The sequence below is a fragment of the Triticum aestivum genome, chromosome 7D (assembly GCF_018294505.1).
Source record: "Triticum aestivum cultivar Chinese Spring chromosome 7D, IWGSC CS RefSeq v2.1, whole genome shotgun sequence".
NCBI classification, from domain to species: domain Eukaryota; kingdom Viridiplantae; phylum Streptophyta; class Magnoliopsida; order Poales; family Poaceae; genus Triticum; species Triticum aestivum.
The window spans coordinates 615,903,304-615,920,291 of NC_057814.1; the positions used below are offsets into that span (position 1 = coordinate 615,903,304).

The 16,988-nt window shown below is 44.2% G+C and overlaps 1 protein-coding gene and 1 non-coding gene across 3 annotated transcripts; one reads left to right on the top strand and one right to left on the bottom strand.

The window, feature by feature from the left end:
* The first annotated feature begins 1,326 nt into the window (after positions 1-1,326).
* Positions 1,327-1,487, top strand: LOC123171611 (U1 spliceosomal RNA). The gene has a single exon (XR_006485320.1). It is a non-coding gene; the product is annotated as a U1 spliceosomal RNA (small nuclear RNA).
* A 466-nt stretch (positions 1,488-1,953) lies between these two features.
* Positions 1,954-10,166, bottom strand: LOC123170495 (probable transcriptional regulator SLK2). 2 transcript variants are annotated; one of them, XM_044588356.1, is made up of 10 exons: positions 10,011-10,166; positions 7,641-8,457; positions 7,435-7,560; positions 6,814-6,967; positions 5,898-6,112; positions 5,684-5,752; positions 4,016-4,116; positions 3,780-3,873; positions 3,560-3,629; positions 1,954-3,288 (listed from the first exon to the last, which is right to left on the bottom strand). In XM_044588356.1, exons 2-10 carry the CDS (start codon positions 8,352-8,354, stop codon positions 2,222-2,224), a joined length of 2,610 nt encoding a protein of 869 aa, XP_044444291.1. In that variant the 5' UTR covers positions 8,355-8,457; positions 10,011-10,166; the 3' UTR covers positions 1,954-2,221. The 2 variants fall into 2 exon arrangements, with proteins under 2 accessions (XP_044444291.1, XP_044444292.1); XM_044588357.1 differs by having other exon boundaries at positions 6,919-6,967; positions 10,011-10,165.
* Positions 10,167-16,988: the final 6,822 nt, after the last annotated feature.

A 16,988-nucleotide genomic window follows, 5' to 3' on the forward strand; every position in this document is an offset into this window, starting at 1 on the left:
GTCTCTGTTTTTAGTATCTTTAAATATCTAGATCAAGATTTTTTGACAATGTACAAGTCGAAAACAATATTATAAAAAGATTTGTAGAGTAGATTTATTTAGGTTAGGTGTAGCTAATAGAACAATTCAAAATCGTATGAGGTATAAATGTTGTCCTTGAATTATTTTCTCGGCGTCAAATCAACATTGCTTGTTTTTTCATGGTTAAACATTTCATACTTCTCTTTAGGCCTCGTTCGGCAAGCCGGTATTGACATGGTTTGTAGACATTTTTCCGGGCCAAGCCGAACATCTCCGAAATTCCGCTATGGGCCATTTGGTAGACAAGACTGCCAAGATGTTTGTAAAAGGCTCAGATAGTTTGATGTTTGGAATCAAACACTGAATCAAGGTGTTGTCTAGGTAACTAAACTTTAACTTGTTTGTATCCACACTATGATGTTCCGACAATTATGATGTTGCAACAAACTAAGATGTTGCCTCAACTAATTCCAGCCATATATAATCCAAAGATCAAGCATGATAGATTAATTGTAATCGTTAGTTTTTAAATACCATGTGCCATAGACAATTTGATTTTTATTAGTTCATTGTAAACGACTATGAATTTTCAATATTACGATGGCTTGAAATACCCCTCTGCCAACCAAATCCTTGGGGGTCATGATTGGTTAACTAGCGGTTATAGGTGCTATGTCTGAGTTGATATCATGATTCAACTTCAAATGCCGTCTTTGCACATATGTGAATGTGTCTCGATATAAATGAGATCAACATATTTATCTATTTTCCCTATCAACCGAATAATGAGGTGTGAGGAACTAATAATTAGTTACCAGCTTATAGAACTGCCGATCATGGAGTTGTGGCTTGAGAAGTATCTTTTCACTGGTCGATCAACAAGGGAATGTCAGAACGAGGAGATTGGATTGAAAATTAACAAGAAAAAAAAATGTATCTTCTTCTGAGGGCCATAACAATGGGCAGCACTGCTCTGGAATTTCTAAGCCAGATCACTCACACTCTCACATGATTGAAGGTTCCATCAGTCCATCGTCGGAAACTGTTTCATACACCATGCAAACACCGATCGTATTCCGCATCGCAAAAAAAGAAAAGAAAAAATGAACACCGATCGAATTCTTGAGTGTCACTGGCAGCAGAGCAAGCGGCCATTCAAGTTCCTGGCCATCCAGAGCCCATTAGTAGTCACAGATCCAACACGAGATAGGCCCACGTCCCAGCAGCGCTCATGCTCCGTTTAGTATCACATCGACGCCACACGAAGATTAGAGGAGAGCGGGCCGCTAGGTGCGACGTTGCAACTTACTTACCTGGACGGGGTTGACGGCTGATCAAGAACTATCGTGGCCTAGATCAATGGCTCATATTGCATCTGGTGAGTGCGTTGATCTACCGTCTCTCCAAATGGGAGGGTGGACGTCTTAATTTGTGGTACCTGGGATACGCCTTAGCGTGGCCCTTGCCAAATCGAAAATGTAAATTTTGGTTTTCTTTTTTTGCACTAAGATTTTGAAATTTTGATTTGAAATCCTCTGAGAGAATAAGAGATATAAAAAAATTTGCAGCCAATCCAACTAGTACACCTGGTATTCAGATGGGCGACAATGCTTACGAGGCGAGAATTCACGCCATCTTCAATGTGCATCCCAAGGTTGAACGCAACCACTATTTATCTCTGATTCTGCATCATTGCACAAGCGCGATGCTAATCTTCTTTGTATCGTTCCAATTTAGTTCCCAAAGGGACCCAATTCTGCATTCATCGCTCCAATTTAGGAAGATGAAACAAGAATTTTAAGTTTGCATCCGTTCATGGTGTACAAATTATTAGTTTAAACAAGAGGCAATTCGAACTGAAACCCAATAAGGAAAGAAGAGAGTATATTTTCTTCCGAGGGCCAGAAGAAAATCAGTAAGAATGCAGCACAATGACAACAACACAGAGCATGGCATTCCTTACTTGATAACACTGGGTTGCAGTGTACTACTCTCAACAACTTTCCCAGCCAGATCCCTCACACTCACACAACTGAAGGTTCAATCAGTGCATGATCATCAGAAACTGTTCCAGTCAGCGCAGCACGAAAGCTCAAAAGAAAAGAAGAAAAACTCCGAATAACTTGCGGCGATTTTACATCAAGCACGACTCAGGGAGTAGAGAGAAACTTTAGGTTGAGAGATTTCACGGTCCCTCCCATCACATGTTCCACGAGTACGCGCCGCCACCCTGCTGCTCCCCCATGAACAGCCCGCTCTCCGCGAGTTCGCTGCTGATGAGATGGTCGAGCTCGTCCTCCTCATGCATGGACTCCGCCGGCTTGGGACTCGCTGGGTTGCCGCCGGAAGCAGCCACGCCGGCAGCCGGGTTGCTGCTCACTGACTTGAAACTGCTGCATCGTTGGACGATGCCGACTCCACTGTTGATCAGATTGCTGGGCCCTGTCGTACCCGTTGGAGCGGCACCCTTCACGGCTCCGTTATTCATCTGATGTGCCTGGTCTCCACTAGCAGGGTTGTTGGTGATCACGGGTCCCGACACGCTAGGAGGCTGCTGCTGCTGCTGCGCCATTACACGGCTGTTGCTACTCTTGGCTTCTTGCAGCAGCTGCTGGATAAGGTGCTGCTGGTACTGTGTGCTCGCACCAGCCCCGAAACTGTTCTGCTGATGCTGGGGCATGGCTTGCTGAAACGACATGGGATGCTGCTGGAACTGCCCAAGCTGACCCGCACGGAAGGATCTGGACACTTCCAGCTGAACGCCATTGTGCATTCCTGTAGGACCTTTAAACATACTTGATGCCTCGTGCTGAAGCAAGCTCTGGTTCGCGCTCGAGCTCCTGAGCATGGTCTGGTAATTGTTCAGCGCCGCAGCGTTCTGCGATGCCTCCTGCTGAAGCTGGTTTGCGCTTGAGCTTCTAAGCATGTTCTGGTAATTGTTTAGTGCTGCGGCATTCTGGGACGCCTCCTGCTGAAGCAAACCCTGGTTTGCGCTTGAGCTTCTAAGCATACTCTGGTAATTGTTTAGTGCTGCGGCATTCTGTGACGCCTCCTGCTGAAGCAAACCCTGGTTTGCACTTGAGCTTCTCAGCATACTCTGGTAGTTATTTTGTGCCACGGCATTCTGCAGACTGCTACTAACGGTTCCGACACCTGGGGCCTCGTTATTCCCATGGGTGCTAATTTCTGTGTTGGCCCCCTTTGCCTCATGCATGTTCTGCATTGTAAGCTTTGGCCCGTTTTGTCTGGGATAGTTCTTCAGGCTCTCTGCAGTTACAGGCAAACCATTAAGCAATTTACACCAGAGATCACTTGGTCAAAACAGGAAGAGCTGAGCATCAGAACATTGCTGAATCTTCTAGGGAAAAAGATCGGCTGTTTTTCAAAGAAGTGAACACAAATAGTATGCCTAGTTCTACAGTCTGATGCAAACTACAGACAAATCATTGGTCATGAAGAAACTGTTTTACAAAAATATAATTCAGCACCCAGGTGAACACTTAAGATGATGCTGATTGGTGAATGTGCATGGTCATACCTATAGGGCCAAGCTTGTTCTTGTGGCTGAAATCAATCAAGTCCTTCATGTTATTCACCACCTCTGATATCTGAGAAGAGCACAGAAGCAATCAACACACTGTAGACAGAATCATATAAGGGAAAGAAGCATCCAATATAACTAAGTAAAAGATCAAAGTAATTTTCAGATAATATCGAGGGAAGACATGGATAAATACTACAAAGGGGACCCTGATTACCTGCAAGCACCGAACGTATCTTTTAGAAAGCCCATGTTCATTTAAGCTGTGGTGGTCTAGATTTTTCGCTAGTTGTTGTGATGCTGACGCAAACCTTTGAGAACAACCAAAAAAATTCCTCACATTGATTAGAATATAACAGAAAGCTAGCTCTTATGTCTGTGATTTATAATGCCAAAAGGAACTGTAAGAAGCAAATGAATTATAAAGTAGCAATGCATGCTAGGTTTACTAACATGTTGCAAATGGCTTGTGCATCATTGGTCGATACCCCAGCAGGCCCACTTTCATTGGCAGCAGCTTGATACTTCTGGGCAATTTGCAGCAGATGATTAACCTGATAAAATAGAAGCATGTATGTAAGAAATATACAAAGGTGCCAAAATTAAAAGATTTATAGTTTGCAGACTGGTCTTGCATAATTGCCTGGAAAGCAGAAGCCACACATCAAAAGACTGAAATTGACCAAAACACAAGCTTTTAGAGTAACAAAAATGTCGTATCCACACTTTGCACCTTGAAGCAGCAGATGATGAAAAGAAAAGCAGTTTCACTATGCTAAACAACTTAAGTTCCTCAAAACATAGCAAAACAAGAAATAGCTTCTGCCAATAATGATTCCAAAATTCAGCAGCCATAACACATAATATCTAATTTCATGTAGTCAATAAATATCGAATTTTTATCTACACAGCCTGTTCTCCAACAAAGAACCAGTACTCTTAGACAGCTGGTTGAAAACACACACCTGGCATGGCTCGTTCCAATCACCAAGCATTTCATTAATTAGAATCTGGCGCTATTAGCTCAACATATATAATGGTAACTATTTAGTAAGCTAACATGAGAAAATGCAATATGGAGGTATACCACCCATGGTACGATAGTTTTGCACAAAATCATAGAAAAGAAACAATACCAGATTACCAGTATCTTGTAACATAGAAAAGGCACACACAAAAAACTCATCTTGGCCATAAAGATCGATATTACACATATGAAAAACCATATTCTGCAGACCAAAGCAAACAAAAGCTGCTAGTAATACATGGGATTTCAGGAGAAGAAACCAGCTCATTCTACAAAGAATAAGGAATGTGCGGGTCAATATGATTATGAGCAGCATTACTGTTCGACTTCCTTCGTGAATTCATCCAGAGCAACTGCCAAAGCATCAGAACTTTCCATGTCCAAGTGATTTGTAAATCGCGCGACAGGTTCTTGCTGGCCCACCTTGATTGGTGTGGGCCGTGGACCGCCTTGCCCCCTCTGCGACCAAGCACCACCTCCTCGCCTGCCCCTTCTCTCAGCAGGTATGGTACGAGACTGGCCTGGCTAAGGATACCCTGCCACCCACCCCCCGACAGCGAGACACCACTCAACGCTTGGTGGCACTCCGCGCGGCAGCTTACCCCCAAGCCAATGCACAAAGGTCTCGCCTCCGCGGCTCTGCTCTCCTGGATGCTTTGGAAGCACCGAAACAACTGTGCCTTTGATAGAGGCCGCCCCTCGGTCCATGCCCTGGTGACGAAGATCAAGGAAGAGGCAGCCCTTTGGGCTTGCGGCAGTGCGCTGGGACTTGGGGCTGTCATCCCCCAGACCTGGGACGTCCACTGATTTCATATTTTGGCTCTGTAATTGGCTAATTGCCTCCTAGGAGGATTGTAACTCAAACCCTTCCTCTTTAATGAAATGAAACGCAAAAATCTTTTGCGTTTTCTTAAAAAAGTGATTTGTAGACTTGTCCAGCAGGAGAATGTGAGGGTGTGATTATCACACAGATTCAGATTTATAATTAGGTACACATTTGCTACTGCTACATAAGTAAAATACATATAGAGAGAAATGTCGAAGAAAAGAACAGATGATTTCCAAATGTGCAAAACAGGAAGAGCGTCTAATACCTGTGGTGCTAGAAACCTGCGAGTGATATACTCGTCATGCCGTCGTGAACAGAACTCCCAAGACATAATCTGCATAGGCAGCAATCAGCAGATAAGAATGGTTCTTGTTTGTACCTCATTTGTAACATCCAGATGCTCACAAATAGTCCACAAAATAAGGCACCCAAGACATGGGTGCCATGGCATGGGCAAGCTACTACATCTAGCAACATACCTTTAGTTCCGGAGTAAATATTATTCTCAGTTGCCCCTCGTGCGTAACATGTAGATGATCATAGATGCTCTTCTGAACAACTTTGGTATGCTCCAGGAGAAGTAATCCATTGGGCAACCGGAATTCATTGGGCACGTCAAGGAATAGATATTCATCTACAACACCATGGTCAAATCGAATTTGACAGAGTCTAGGAAGTATTTCGTAGGTAGCCTCTGTAAGATGGATATAAGAAATGAAAGGGGTAAGCTCAAAGAGATACATTTTGATATAAATACAGAAAATGAACTAAAATATGTACAAATTAAAGTACAAGTTAGGCTGCTGGTATACTTCCGATTTGAACCGTCCACAAATATTTTTACACTATTAACGGCCTCCAGATTACTAAATTTTTTTGCAAACAAAAAGAAGATTATTACTCCCTCTGATCCATATTAATTGTTGCTGACTTAGTACAACTTTGTATCAGAGGGAGTACTTAATTTTTAGCCTACTATCCTTATTTTTGCTTTGGGGGTGTTTATGGCAGAATAAGTCCAAAAAATTAGGTGACTTATATTTTAGATATGGTTTTCTTTCATATGTGAGTATATACTATATACTATACAAAACATAAGATATGTAAATGCGCATTGCACATGCACATGTGTGTTTTCTAGTCTGAGTAACACACTGAAGGAGCAAAACAGAAAGAGCCCGAAAAGGAGATGTTAAGGTGTACACCAAAAAACAGGAGGAGCAAAGTGCAGGATTACATAAACAAAACGTTGCTGTAGAAGAAATGCAAAGCCAAAACCACACACTGCAACACTACCATCTTTCCAAGAGTTCCTTATGATAAGGTGTTATGTACAACTAAAGAAAATTATAGCATGCTTGAGTAACACAACCTATACAAGTTATCATGCTTAACTGTTTTCGCACGAACTACAAGAATACTGAATTTGGTGATTATTACAGAATAATCCCATAAGAAAACAGCATTCATCTTCCAGAAGCAGCCATGGAGAAGGATTACCATATCCTTTCCCAGTATGTGTATTACAAATATCACAACGCCATGTATCCTGTAACAAGGAGAAATATGACCATGTGATAGATGATTTCATAGATTTTATCTACCATAGAAGGATAACTACCCTTGCTATTGACCATATATGCAGACTAGACAAAGAATCAGCTTTATCAGCTTACAATGGATTCGTTACATGGCACATATTTTACAATCATATTAATTATTGCATGACAGATTACAATAGCCATTGCCAGCTACTCCCTCCGTCCCAAAATAAGTGTCTCAAGCTCAAGATAGTACAAAGTTGAGACACTTATTTTGGGACGGAGGGAGTACAATACAAGTATGGTGTTCCTCACTACCATCAAAGATACTTCATAATCAAAGTGTTCAATGATCCTAGCAGAGCCTTAAGAAGATGTTAAATAACTTTATTTTGAACATCAATATGAAAGTGATGTTGGACATGGCAACTTTCAAGTATTCGACGGAAATTTCAGGTGAAAACTTTCAACTAACCTGAGCTGTCGGAATAGCAATTGGAGAATTCCCTCTTTTTTCATATGATGACACACACCATCTTTCTCTTGCTCGTGGTGCAAAATATTCATCAATAAGCTTCCTCCAGTATGTTATGGGATTATTCTACAAGACAATATGTGAGTAAACTGATATTTCAATGGCTCACGTCTTCTAATCAATGTATATAATGAAGAGACTCTCACCTCTGGACGCTGACGCTTATGATACAAATACTGCATTAACCTTCGAGAACAAAGCCCGCTCTCGACAGGAGTCCTAACAGGCCCAGGTAGTTGCATCCCAGGCTGTGCTAGCGGCGGCCTCAACTGCGGCTGTCGAGGTATGCCAACTTGAGATTGCTGAATCTGAGGAAATTGTTGCGACAACTGATGCTGCTGTAGCTGCTGAATATGTGCCAGTTTCTGCTGCCGGATTAATGCTTGAAGCTGTGGGTTATGTTGGCCCTGGAAATGAAGAGAACTCTGACCTTGGAGCAGCTGCTGAATCAAGTGCTGTTGCAGGATATCATCTTGCCTAATATCAACCCTTGGCTTCTTCTGACCATGAAATGCACCATCAGCCTCAATTCCAGGTTGTGATGTTGCACTAGATGATCTCCGTTTCTGCATCTGCTCTTGGGGTGGACTTTGCTGCATGGTGGACCCATCAATGACGGACGAGCCAGATATGTTATTGGATGAAAATGACATTGGTGAGGAAGGAAGGCGCATGAATGAGTCAGCATTCATGCTCGTACTATGCTGAAACTGGGCACCTCCAGAGAGTGATGAGTTGCCATCGGTCACCAAAGAGCTAACACCAATACTTGGCCCAGAGGAATTTGCAGAACTAACTGGAATACCACCATTCATGTCCCTGGGAACAAGTCCAAGATTGAAGTGTGGAGCCACAGACATGGAGATCAGCAGTGTTGCGATTCAACCATCACCTTGAAGAATCTTGCTTATTGGCAAAGAACACCACTCGATGGATGCTACTGAGGTTATTCAGATATTCTAGCTGGAAAATTAAAAAGTGTGATTATCAGTAAATACTTGGAACAATGTCCTGATTCTAAATTCTAAATCTCAACACTAGAGCAGCCTTTGTGTTCTCCGTCCATTAGATATCGAACTAGCTGACGTAAAAATGCTAGTGCTGCTCAGAGCTAACAGGTGAGATACATTAATTTGAACTTACAAAAGGAATTCTGTAATAATGTAACCAATGTCAAAATTCAGAAGAACAATAGTAGACAGAAAACAAGGCAGAACAAAGATGAAGAATATGAACTTCTTAAATTTGAGTTACAAACCAACCCACGGATACAATGAAACTCAGCAACGCACAAAACAAAAGAACAACAAATAGATTCGATTTGGTAAATAGCATCTACAGGAGGATCAAGTTCATCACAGGGTCAGTCTAATGAACAGAAATTTACCTAGCCAGAGAATCATGTGAAATTCGAAGGACATATTTTTATTGCGCAGCATAGAAAGGAGAATTTATTATGTATTTCTTTTAAATGTTGATTAAGAGAATCACTAGGAATTTAAATCACTAACAAGGAACCATGAAAGGTGTCAAAAATATTCTGCAATATCTGTGTGGACATCGACGGAAAGTTACTGCTTTTTTAGCTTCTGCAACTAGTGAACTCCTCCAAGGCTAGACATTTCAAACACAGGAGGTGATCCTTCTGCTTTTTTGGTCTATATCAGCTTTCACCAAGCACTAGTGACCGACTGTCAAGACTATTATCTTCCGAATCAAGCTAAGGAAACAAATTTTAACACAAACATTCACACTACAACCTACCACTAACTGACAACACTCTGGCATAATGCGCATAAAAAACTAGTATTTCTTTTAAAAAGAGGGGATATGAGAACAAGCAGGAGCTGAAACTAGATGCACACACAAAAGACAGATCCCTCCTACAGCTAAAGTGCTAGAATAAGAATCTACCACCAACACCTTGAAGAACCTTGCTTATTGGCATCAAGCTTAGGAACTAAAATTAACACCGTGATGGAATGCACATAAAAAACTACTATTTATTAAAAAAAACAAGAGGGGATATGAGAACAAGAAGTAGATGGAACTAGAAGCACACAATTGGCAGATCCCTCCAACAGGCTAAAGTGCTGGAACAAGATTCTCCTGCCACACAGCATAAGCCACAGATAATGAACGAGAAACAGCCTCGACCCCTCTACCAACTCTACCATCCGCGCTAAGGGGGCCAGCAGAGCACAAAAATCCCCAAATCTTTCGTCCCCGAGCCGCCGCGGGTAAAACCCTAGCCTTACTCGCCCTGCGCGGACGCAATCCGCCCCCACAGAGGGAAAAAGAGAGGGCGGTAGACTCCCGAACAAAATCCGCCCGGTGGCCGGGCGGAAGCTGCATTGGGGGGAGCCGGGACCCCTCTCCCCGGGCCCAAGAAACGGAAAAAAAAGAAGCTCCCCCGGGACGCCCGAGCGCGGACGAACCACCGCGGGAGGAGGAGCGCGGGCGGAGAGATTTCGCGGCGTTGGAGCGGTGGCCGGAGAGCGGGGAAAGGACCTCACCTTCGCCGGCGGCCGACGGCCGGGCTGCTCCAGTCGCTCCTCCTCTGCTTCAGTTCGTTCCTCGCCTTGCCTGGGTCTGCGGGACGGGTGGGCGACCGACCGGGACCCGGCCCGCTTTGACCGCCCTTGAAGCGGCCCCGGCCGTCGGATCGGGATCGCTCGCGCGTGGGGGTTCGGCTCGGGGCCGCGTGCGCGGCGCGGCAGGATTGGGCTCCCGGCCCAGGTGTCGGCCGTGGCGGAGGGGGCCGCGTGCACGTGGAGCGTGGCGCCGACACGCGGGCTCCCCCGACGGGGCCCCGCCTTCCGGTGAGCGGTGGCGTGCGCGCGGGTCAGAGGAGCGGTGTAAGTTTTTCTCCTTTAAAGTCCCCGTGCGCGTGGCTAGCAGGCGCGCGAGCGCCCGTTGGTGGGATCGAGCGCTCTTTCAAATATGGAAAGACCTGCTGGTGCGCCCGATGTAGCTCATCAAAAAGGAATCTTGTCCCATGTGCATTTATTTGGAGGTTCAAAAAATTTAAAAACCTATAACATTTGATTTAAGTATTGAAATCTAATTTCGCTTTCACAGCTGGATTTCTCGCGACGAGTTCTTCAAAACTAGATCTCATATAGATAGCTTTCATCGATCTTTTCTTCGAGGCAACTTTGGGTACGATAGAGACAACTTTAGTGCTACAGGAAAGTAACTTCTTTTTTTTGCCTGGAAGGACTGTCTATTAGGTTGGTTTGTGTAAAAATGCTAAAATTATCACAACTGGCATACCATGGTTGCTCAGTTGCCTACCATGGATATTCAGCTGCCTATCAGTGATGCCCGCTTACCTACAATACTATGAAATTGACCTACCATTGATGTCCAGTTACCTGCTATTGATAATTAGTTACCTATCATTACTGCTTAGTTGTCTAACTTTGCAAATTAGTTGCCTACAATTATGAGGCTGCTTATCATTGTGTTTTTCCTAAGTTGCCTAAAACACTATGAAGTTACCCATCGGTGATGCTCAGATGACTGGCATTTTAAGATCATTATGAAACCCGAGTATCACACAAAAATGTTAGCAACTTTTGGGGTGTTTTTGTGCAACTCCAATGCATTCAACAAGCAACTCATGCGTGTTTTTCATCATTATATCTGGAGATTTCAATAATTTTCATGGGCAACTCATGCAAAAATTATGAACAACTTGTGTAGGCTTGTGGGCAACTGTCTGATCCGCCCCTATGAAACTTCTCATCACCCCCTATGCAACTTATCATATGTCCCTACTTATGCAACCAGTCAACACCCACGTGCTCGATAGCGTTGGCCGACAGACTCCCCCAGAAAAGGAAAGAATAATGCTATCACACCATCCATCTCCACATAGTTTCGAAATTTGAAATCATGATAGACAACATATATCCCAGAAAAACTTTTCAACATTGTAGGCAACTTAGGTCCCTTGATGGACAACTTTCATACTATTTTAGGCAATTGGGGTGTGTAGGCAACTTCGTAGCAATACAGGCAACCTGGTTTCCGAGGCAGGCAACTTAGAAGCCATGTTAGACAACTTTCCACTCTGCGGTAAGCAACTTTCATAGTATCGTAGGCAACTAAACTATCGACAACTTAGTTTTGATGTATGCAACTTAACAACCATGATAACCATCCATTAGACTATTGCACACAACTATTAGTAGGCTAGTAGTGAATCACTAACACACACAATGCACTTCATCTAGCATTAAAGTTGCTCCAGTTTAGCACTAGAGTTGCCTCATCTAGCATCAAAGTTGCTTTAAAAAAGCATCAAAACATATTCATATGGGATCTAGTTTTGAAGAGTTCATCACGAGGAACCCAATGATGAAAACGGATCATAATTTCAACACGCAGTTTGAAAGTTATAGCCTTTTGGAATTTCCTTGTACTGAAATTAATGCATGTTATGTCATCGTTGGGTTCATATGGTTGTCAGACGAGTTCATGAAACATCAACATACTATAGTAGATGAATCTTTCCATATATGGGCAACTTAGGATGATGTTAAGCTACTCGTTAGTCATGGCATGCAAAAATTGTGCCCTTGCTTATTATTGTTTTCCTAAATTGCCTACAAACACTCTGAAGTTGCCTAACAGTGATGCTTAGTTGCCTGGCATTACTTTTTCAGTTGCCTACAATAAAATTGAAAAGTTACCCATAAGTGTTACTATGTTGCATATCTATGAAACTAAGTTGCTTAACATACCGAAAAGTATTTTATGCAACTAAGGATGATGTTAAGCTATTCGCAAACTAGGATAAATGTTAGCCTAGCTCGAAAACTAAGTTGCCTAGAGGCAAAACTAAACTAGTTATGGTAGGAAACTTAGAGGTGAAGCTAGCTAACTTCAAAGGGATTTTCGATGATACACAGTCATCCTATGCAGACTGGCAGTAAGTTGCTTTCCTATAGTACTAAAGTTGCTTCCGTTTCACTCAAAGTTACTCATAAAAAAAGTTAGTCAAAACATACTCATATGGGATCTAGTTTTGAAGAGCTCGTCGCGTGGAACCTAGCCGTGAAAACAAATTTGAGTTTCGATGATTGGTTCAAAAGTTATAGGTTTTTGAAATTTTGAAAACACAAATTAAATGCATGCAACATGGGATCTTGTTGGGAAATCACGACATGGATGGGCGCACTGAGACACGATGGACCAGCTCCTTTTTCTGTGCGTTAATTCCTTTCTGTGGGCTGTGTATTGGGACCACGTGCGAGAGAAAGGCGGGAGACAGGAGCATATAATTTCTTGTCGTGTAGCGCGTGCGCCAGCCACGACGAACGAGCGCAGCTGCGCGTTTAAGATTTCAGGAAGTTTATTGTAGTAGCTTGGTCCCCGTACACGTACAGCGGTTATTTCCTCAATCAATAACGACAGTTGTCGTTGACTCGTCGGTCCATTTTATTTTTTATTACTCACACAAAGGAAAACTAGTTTTTTCTCAAGTGAAAACGATTTTTTTTGCATGGCAATATGTGTCTCATTCATATCATAAAGATTAAAGTACAAGTCACATAAAGACCGACATGACAAAACTGAAAAGATAGCAGAACGTCTCTGAGCTTGGCACCAACGCCCATCACCTGCCTCCGGCACCACCATAGCAGCCACTGAAAGATAAAAATGACGAATCACTTTCTCACCCGAGCTCAACGCGGCTACATCGCTGATATGCAGCTTTGCGGACCTCCAAGGTGGCTCGCCAAAGGCGAAACCATTGCCGTTGAACGAATCAGACCGGGGCAACACCCCGGACACGCCATCGAACTCCATATCTGGCACCCCCACATGACTAAGACGTCGTAGGAGGAAACCAATCCAGATGTCGTTGATGCAGACCACAATCTGCATCCGCTCCTCGACTACCTCCCAAGCTTCGCGCCGACGTTGGAGCAGACGCCGTCGCAACGGCGGAGCCCGAGGACACATGTCCACTACAAGGATGCCGCCGCCGCCATGACATCCCCGCTTGAACAGACTGGTTCCCAGATCCTTCACCGACCATAGAGACGATCGCCTCGCTGGAGAAGAATACGGGGCTTCTTTATTCAGCATCGCCGCCGAAGCCAAGACGTCGAACGATCCAAAACCCTAAGCTTCTTGGGCCCTAAGACCTAAAGCTATAAACGATCCACACGCGCGGGATCCGGCGACCCCCCTCACCACTGACGACCAAAAGGTCGCCGACGGAGGAGAGCCGCTGGAAGACGGCGCGGGAAGGAGCGGCTCTCCTGTGGCGGCGGCTAGGTTTCTGGCTACATGAGGAAAACCCTGGACCCGCTTATGTTCCATGGTAGCTCTGAGCCGTTACGGGAAGTGAAAACGATTATGACCACTTTCGCATATACCTAATACGAGTAGCCAAACGCGGACGTGCCGGCAATTAAAGGGAGACTAGCAGGCGGAGGTGCGGCGCCGCGCCCGTTGGGAAGCCCATGTGCGTGGCTACGTTGCTTTTTTAGAGAAGAAAATAAGATGGTGGTTAAACGAGCTAACAGTTGGTAATGTGCAATTCAAGTTAACTTAGATAAATACCAAAAGATACCCATAATCAGTTCACCCATGGTTATAAACACATAACCACTCCGGAGGTTGCAGGCGTCCTCGCTCCTAGCCTTCGTCTCTGCTACTCCCTCCCTTGGCGTCTTCGGAGGAGGCCTTAAGGCGGACGGTGGCGGCGGGGACGTGTGTTGCCTCACCTTGGTGCCTACAACCCGTCAGCATCTAGATCCAAGGTTTCGGAGCCGCCATATCTTCTCTGGTCGGCGTGTGATGTCCCTGCTTTAACAAAGCCCTCCTTTAGGTAGTTTTATTTTTACTTGGTCCAAAGACTTCTTTCGCTTAACTGCGAAGGCCTGCCACGTGGGTAGGCAGGTGAGTGGGCTGAGCCCTCACAACTTTATGGCCGAGAACCGAACCGCCACCACTTGTGGTGGAGCAGAGTCGTCTTGTCAATAGTTATTACTGAGCATGTCACGACTCGAGAACGTTTCTATTGGCACGACTTGTCAATAAAGAGATCGTGCTCCGAGGTTCCAGTGATATCATCAACGCAATCCCTTAATCCTCGCTCGCATATATGACACGGTATGTTGGGAACTGGCGATTTTTACAGCGCGGCGTGGAGACCCTTGGCCTTTTACTAACCTATAACAAGGAAGTGGTAAATCGATTTTACCCAGGCTCTCCTTCTCTGCTCCATTGCCAAGAACTTCTCGAAAGCTCAATCGCGGCAAGGAATCAGACATAGGTTGTAGTTGAGCCAAAGGTATGAACTCGACCAAGCGAAACAACAAGTCATCTCTCCAAGGGAGAATAAGAGCTTATTCGCAGTCATAGTGCAGCGACACTCTCTGTTATCAAAGCTCAAAGGAATGGCGGTGTTAGAGGTCTGAATGTAACGCCGATTTCTAGATTCCAGAGCATTCTAAAATCTATTGAGATATGTGTCCATGTGGGTAAGCACTAGATCATTGGCTCGACGGGCACAAACTCATAGCATATCCTGAGCTGAAAGGAGAGGAGCTCACCTTGGCTATTTTGTAGCCGATGCCAAACATCGCCACCACCGTTGCACGGCGACAGGACCATCGGAAGACGCCACAGAAGCCGGACACTAAAAAAACAAGGAATGTATAACTATGACAGAAGTGGCAATGCATTGCCTTAACCATAGGCAATAATTGACAATAAAAAGAAGCAAGATTATATAAGATTTAAGTCATCAAAAACATCACAGTACAACATGATATAATCAATCCACATTTTCTCGATTCCAAGCATTGCACAGTCATCAATTCATCCTATCTACTAAGTCTCGTAACTTATTCAGCAAGGAATCAGACATAGGTCGTAGTTGAGCCAAAGGTATGGAGTCGACTGCGCCAAACAAGTCACCTCTCTGAGGGAGAATAAGAGCTTATTCGCAATCATAGAGGTCACAGTGCAGGGACACTCTTTGTTATCAAAGCTCAAAGGAATGGCGGTGTTAGATGTCGTGCTTTCCGTTTCCAGCTCTCTCTCCATAAAAAGGATCAATCTTTTCCCTTCGCTACCAATACCATAGAGCGAGTGCAGCGGCGAGGAGGCGATCTCCACGTGTGTGGTCTGAGCACCACCGCCCGTCCACGTCGCTTTTGACGCCTCTCCGGGCTCTTTTGAGTTGCGGTTCCGTTGCCGGTGGCCGTCGAGACCGAGATGGCGGATGTGGTGCCGCTTTGCCTTTTTGCTCCTCCTCTCTCAACGTTCCGGCAAAACTAGCTCGGCCGCTGTTGGGGAAATTGTGGAGATCGGTTCCAGTTGTAACCAGAGTGATCGGACCGGGTGTGGATTAGTCTCGCTCGCATCCTTTTTGGGCGGGGAAGAAGGAGCAGGTGCAGAAGTCCGCCTTGGCCTCAGCATGTCATGGCGGTTGACATGGACTGCTTCGGTGGAGCATCTTCAACGTCACCAGAATGGTTGCATAGAGCCTCAACTATGTGCGCGACCCGCAAGTTGATCCCACGATGGCACAAGCGCTAGCACTAGCAGTTATAGCACTTTCAAGTTCAGCGAGTCTATTTTTTTATTCTTGGTTCCTGCATATTCTATATTTCTATTGCTACACTTAAGTGCTTTTAGCTTTTCAGTCATCTTCATCTTCAATATTGCTCAATAACAACTTTTTGCAGGCAGGAAAATTGTATTTCTCACCGTGGCTGAGTATAATTACACATGAAGAAACATGACCGATGATGAGCAATGATTTCAGATTGCACAGATTTGTTTCGTTTTTCAGAAAGGCTAGCTAGGCAAGTTTTCATAATGTTTTTCAAAAATTCAAGTATTTCTTCGGACAATCTTATTACTATGTACGCACTAATTAGTGTCAAATCTCATTTAACCTTTAATTTTAGGATAAACATTTTAGAAATCAAGGTGTGAAAATTTGTGGTGAATAGCTCACACAATTGTTTATTACTATTTGTCGCTATATATTATTTTTCAGTTTTGTGCACACCTCTTCAACAAGTATTTTGGAGCAAATGTCCCGCTGCAACGCGCGGGTAATTATCTAGTGAGCTAATATAATTAAGCACAAACAGTAGAGAAACCCATGAAACAGAGCATTGTAGAGCAGGGGAAGGAGAGGAGCTGGAGTGGCTCACCGTGGCACTTGTGTAGCCAGCTGATGGCCAACAACAGAAACGTTCCTCCATATCAATTCTTGGCCCATTCTCGTTTTTTTAATGAATATCGGCAGTCTAGTCTACTCTATCTAGTAAAGATTCTATGGAGTAAAAGAAATTCGCTAAGGTTCTGGTAACCATGTGGGCTATATGGTGGGCGAGGCATGAACAAATATTCCAGAGTCCTCTGTCCACAATGAATTTTATTAATAAATATATGGAGGATCTTGATATGATCCCGAGCAAGAATCGATATGGAGGAACGCCAAAGGTTTCAGT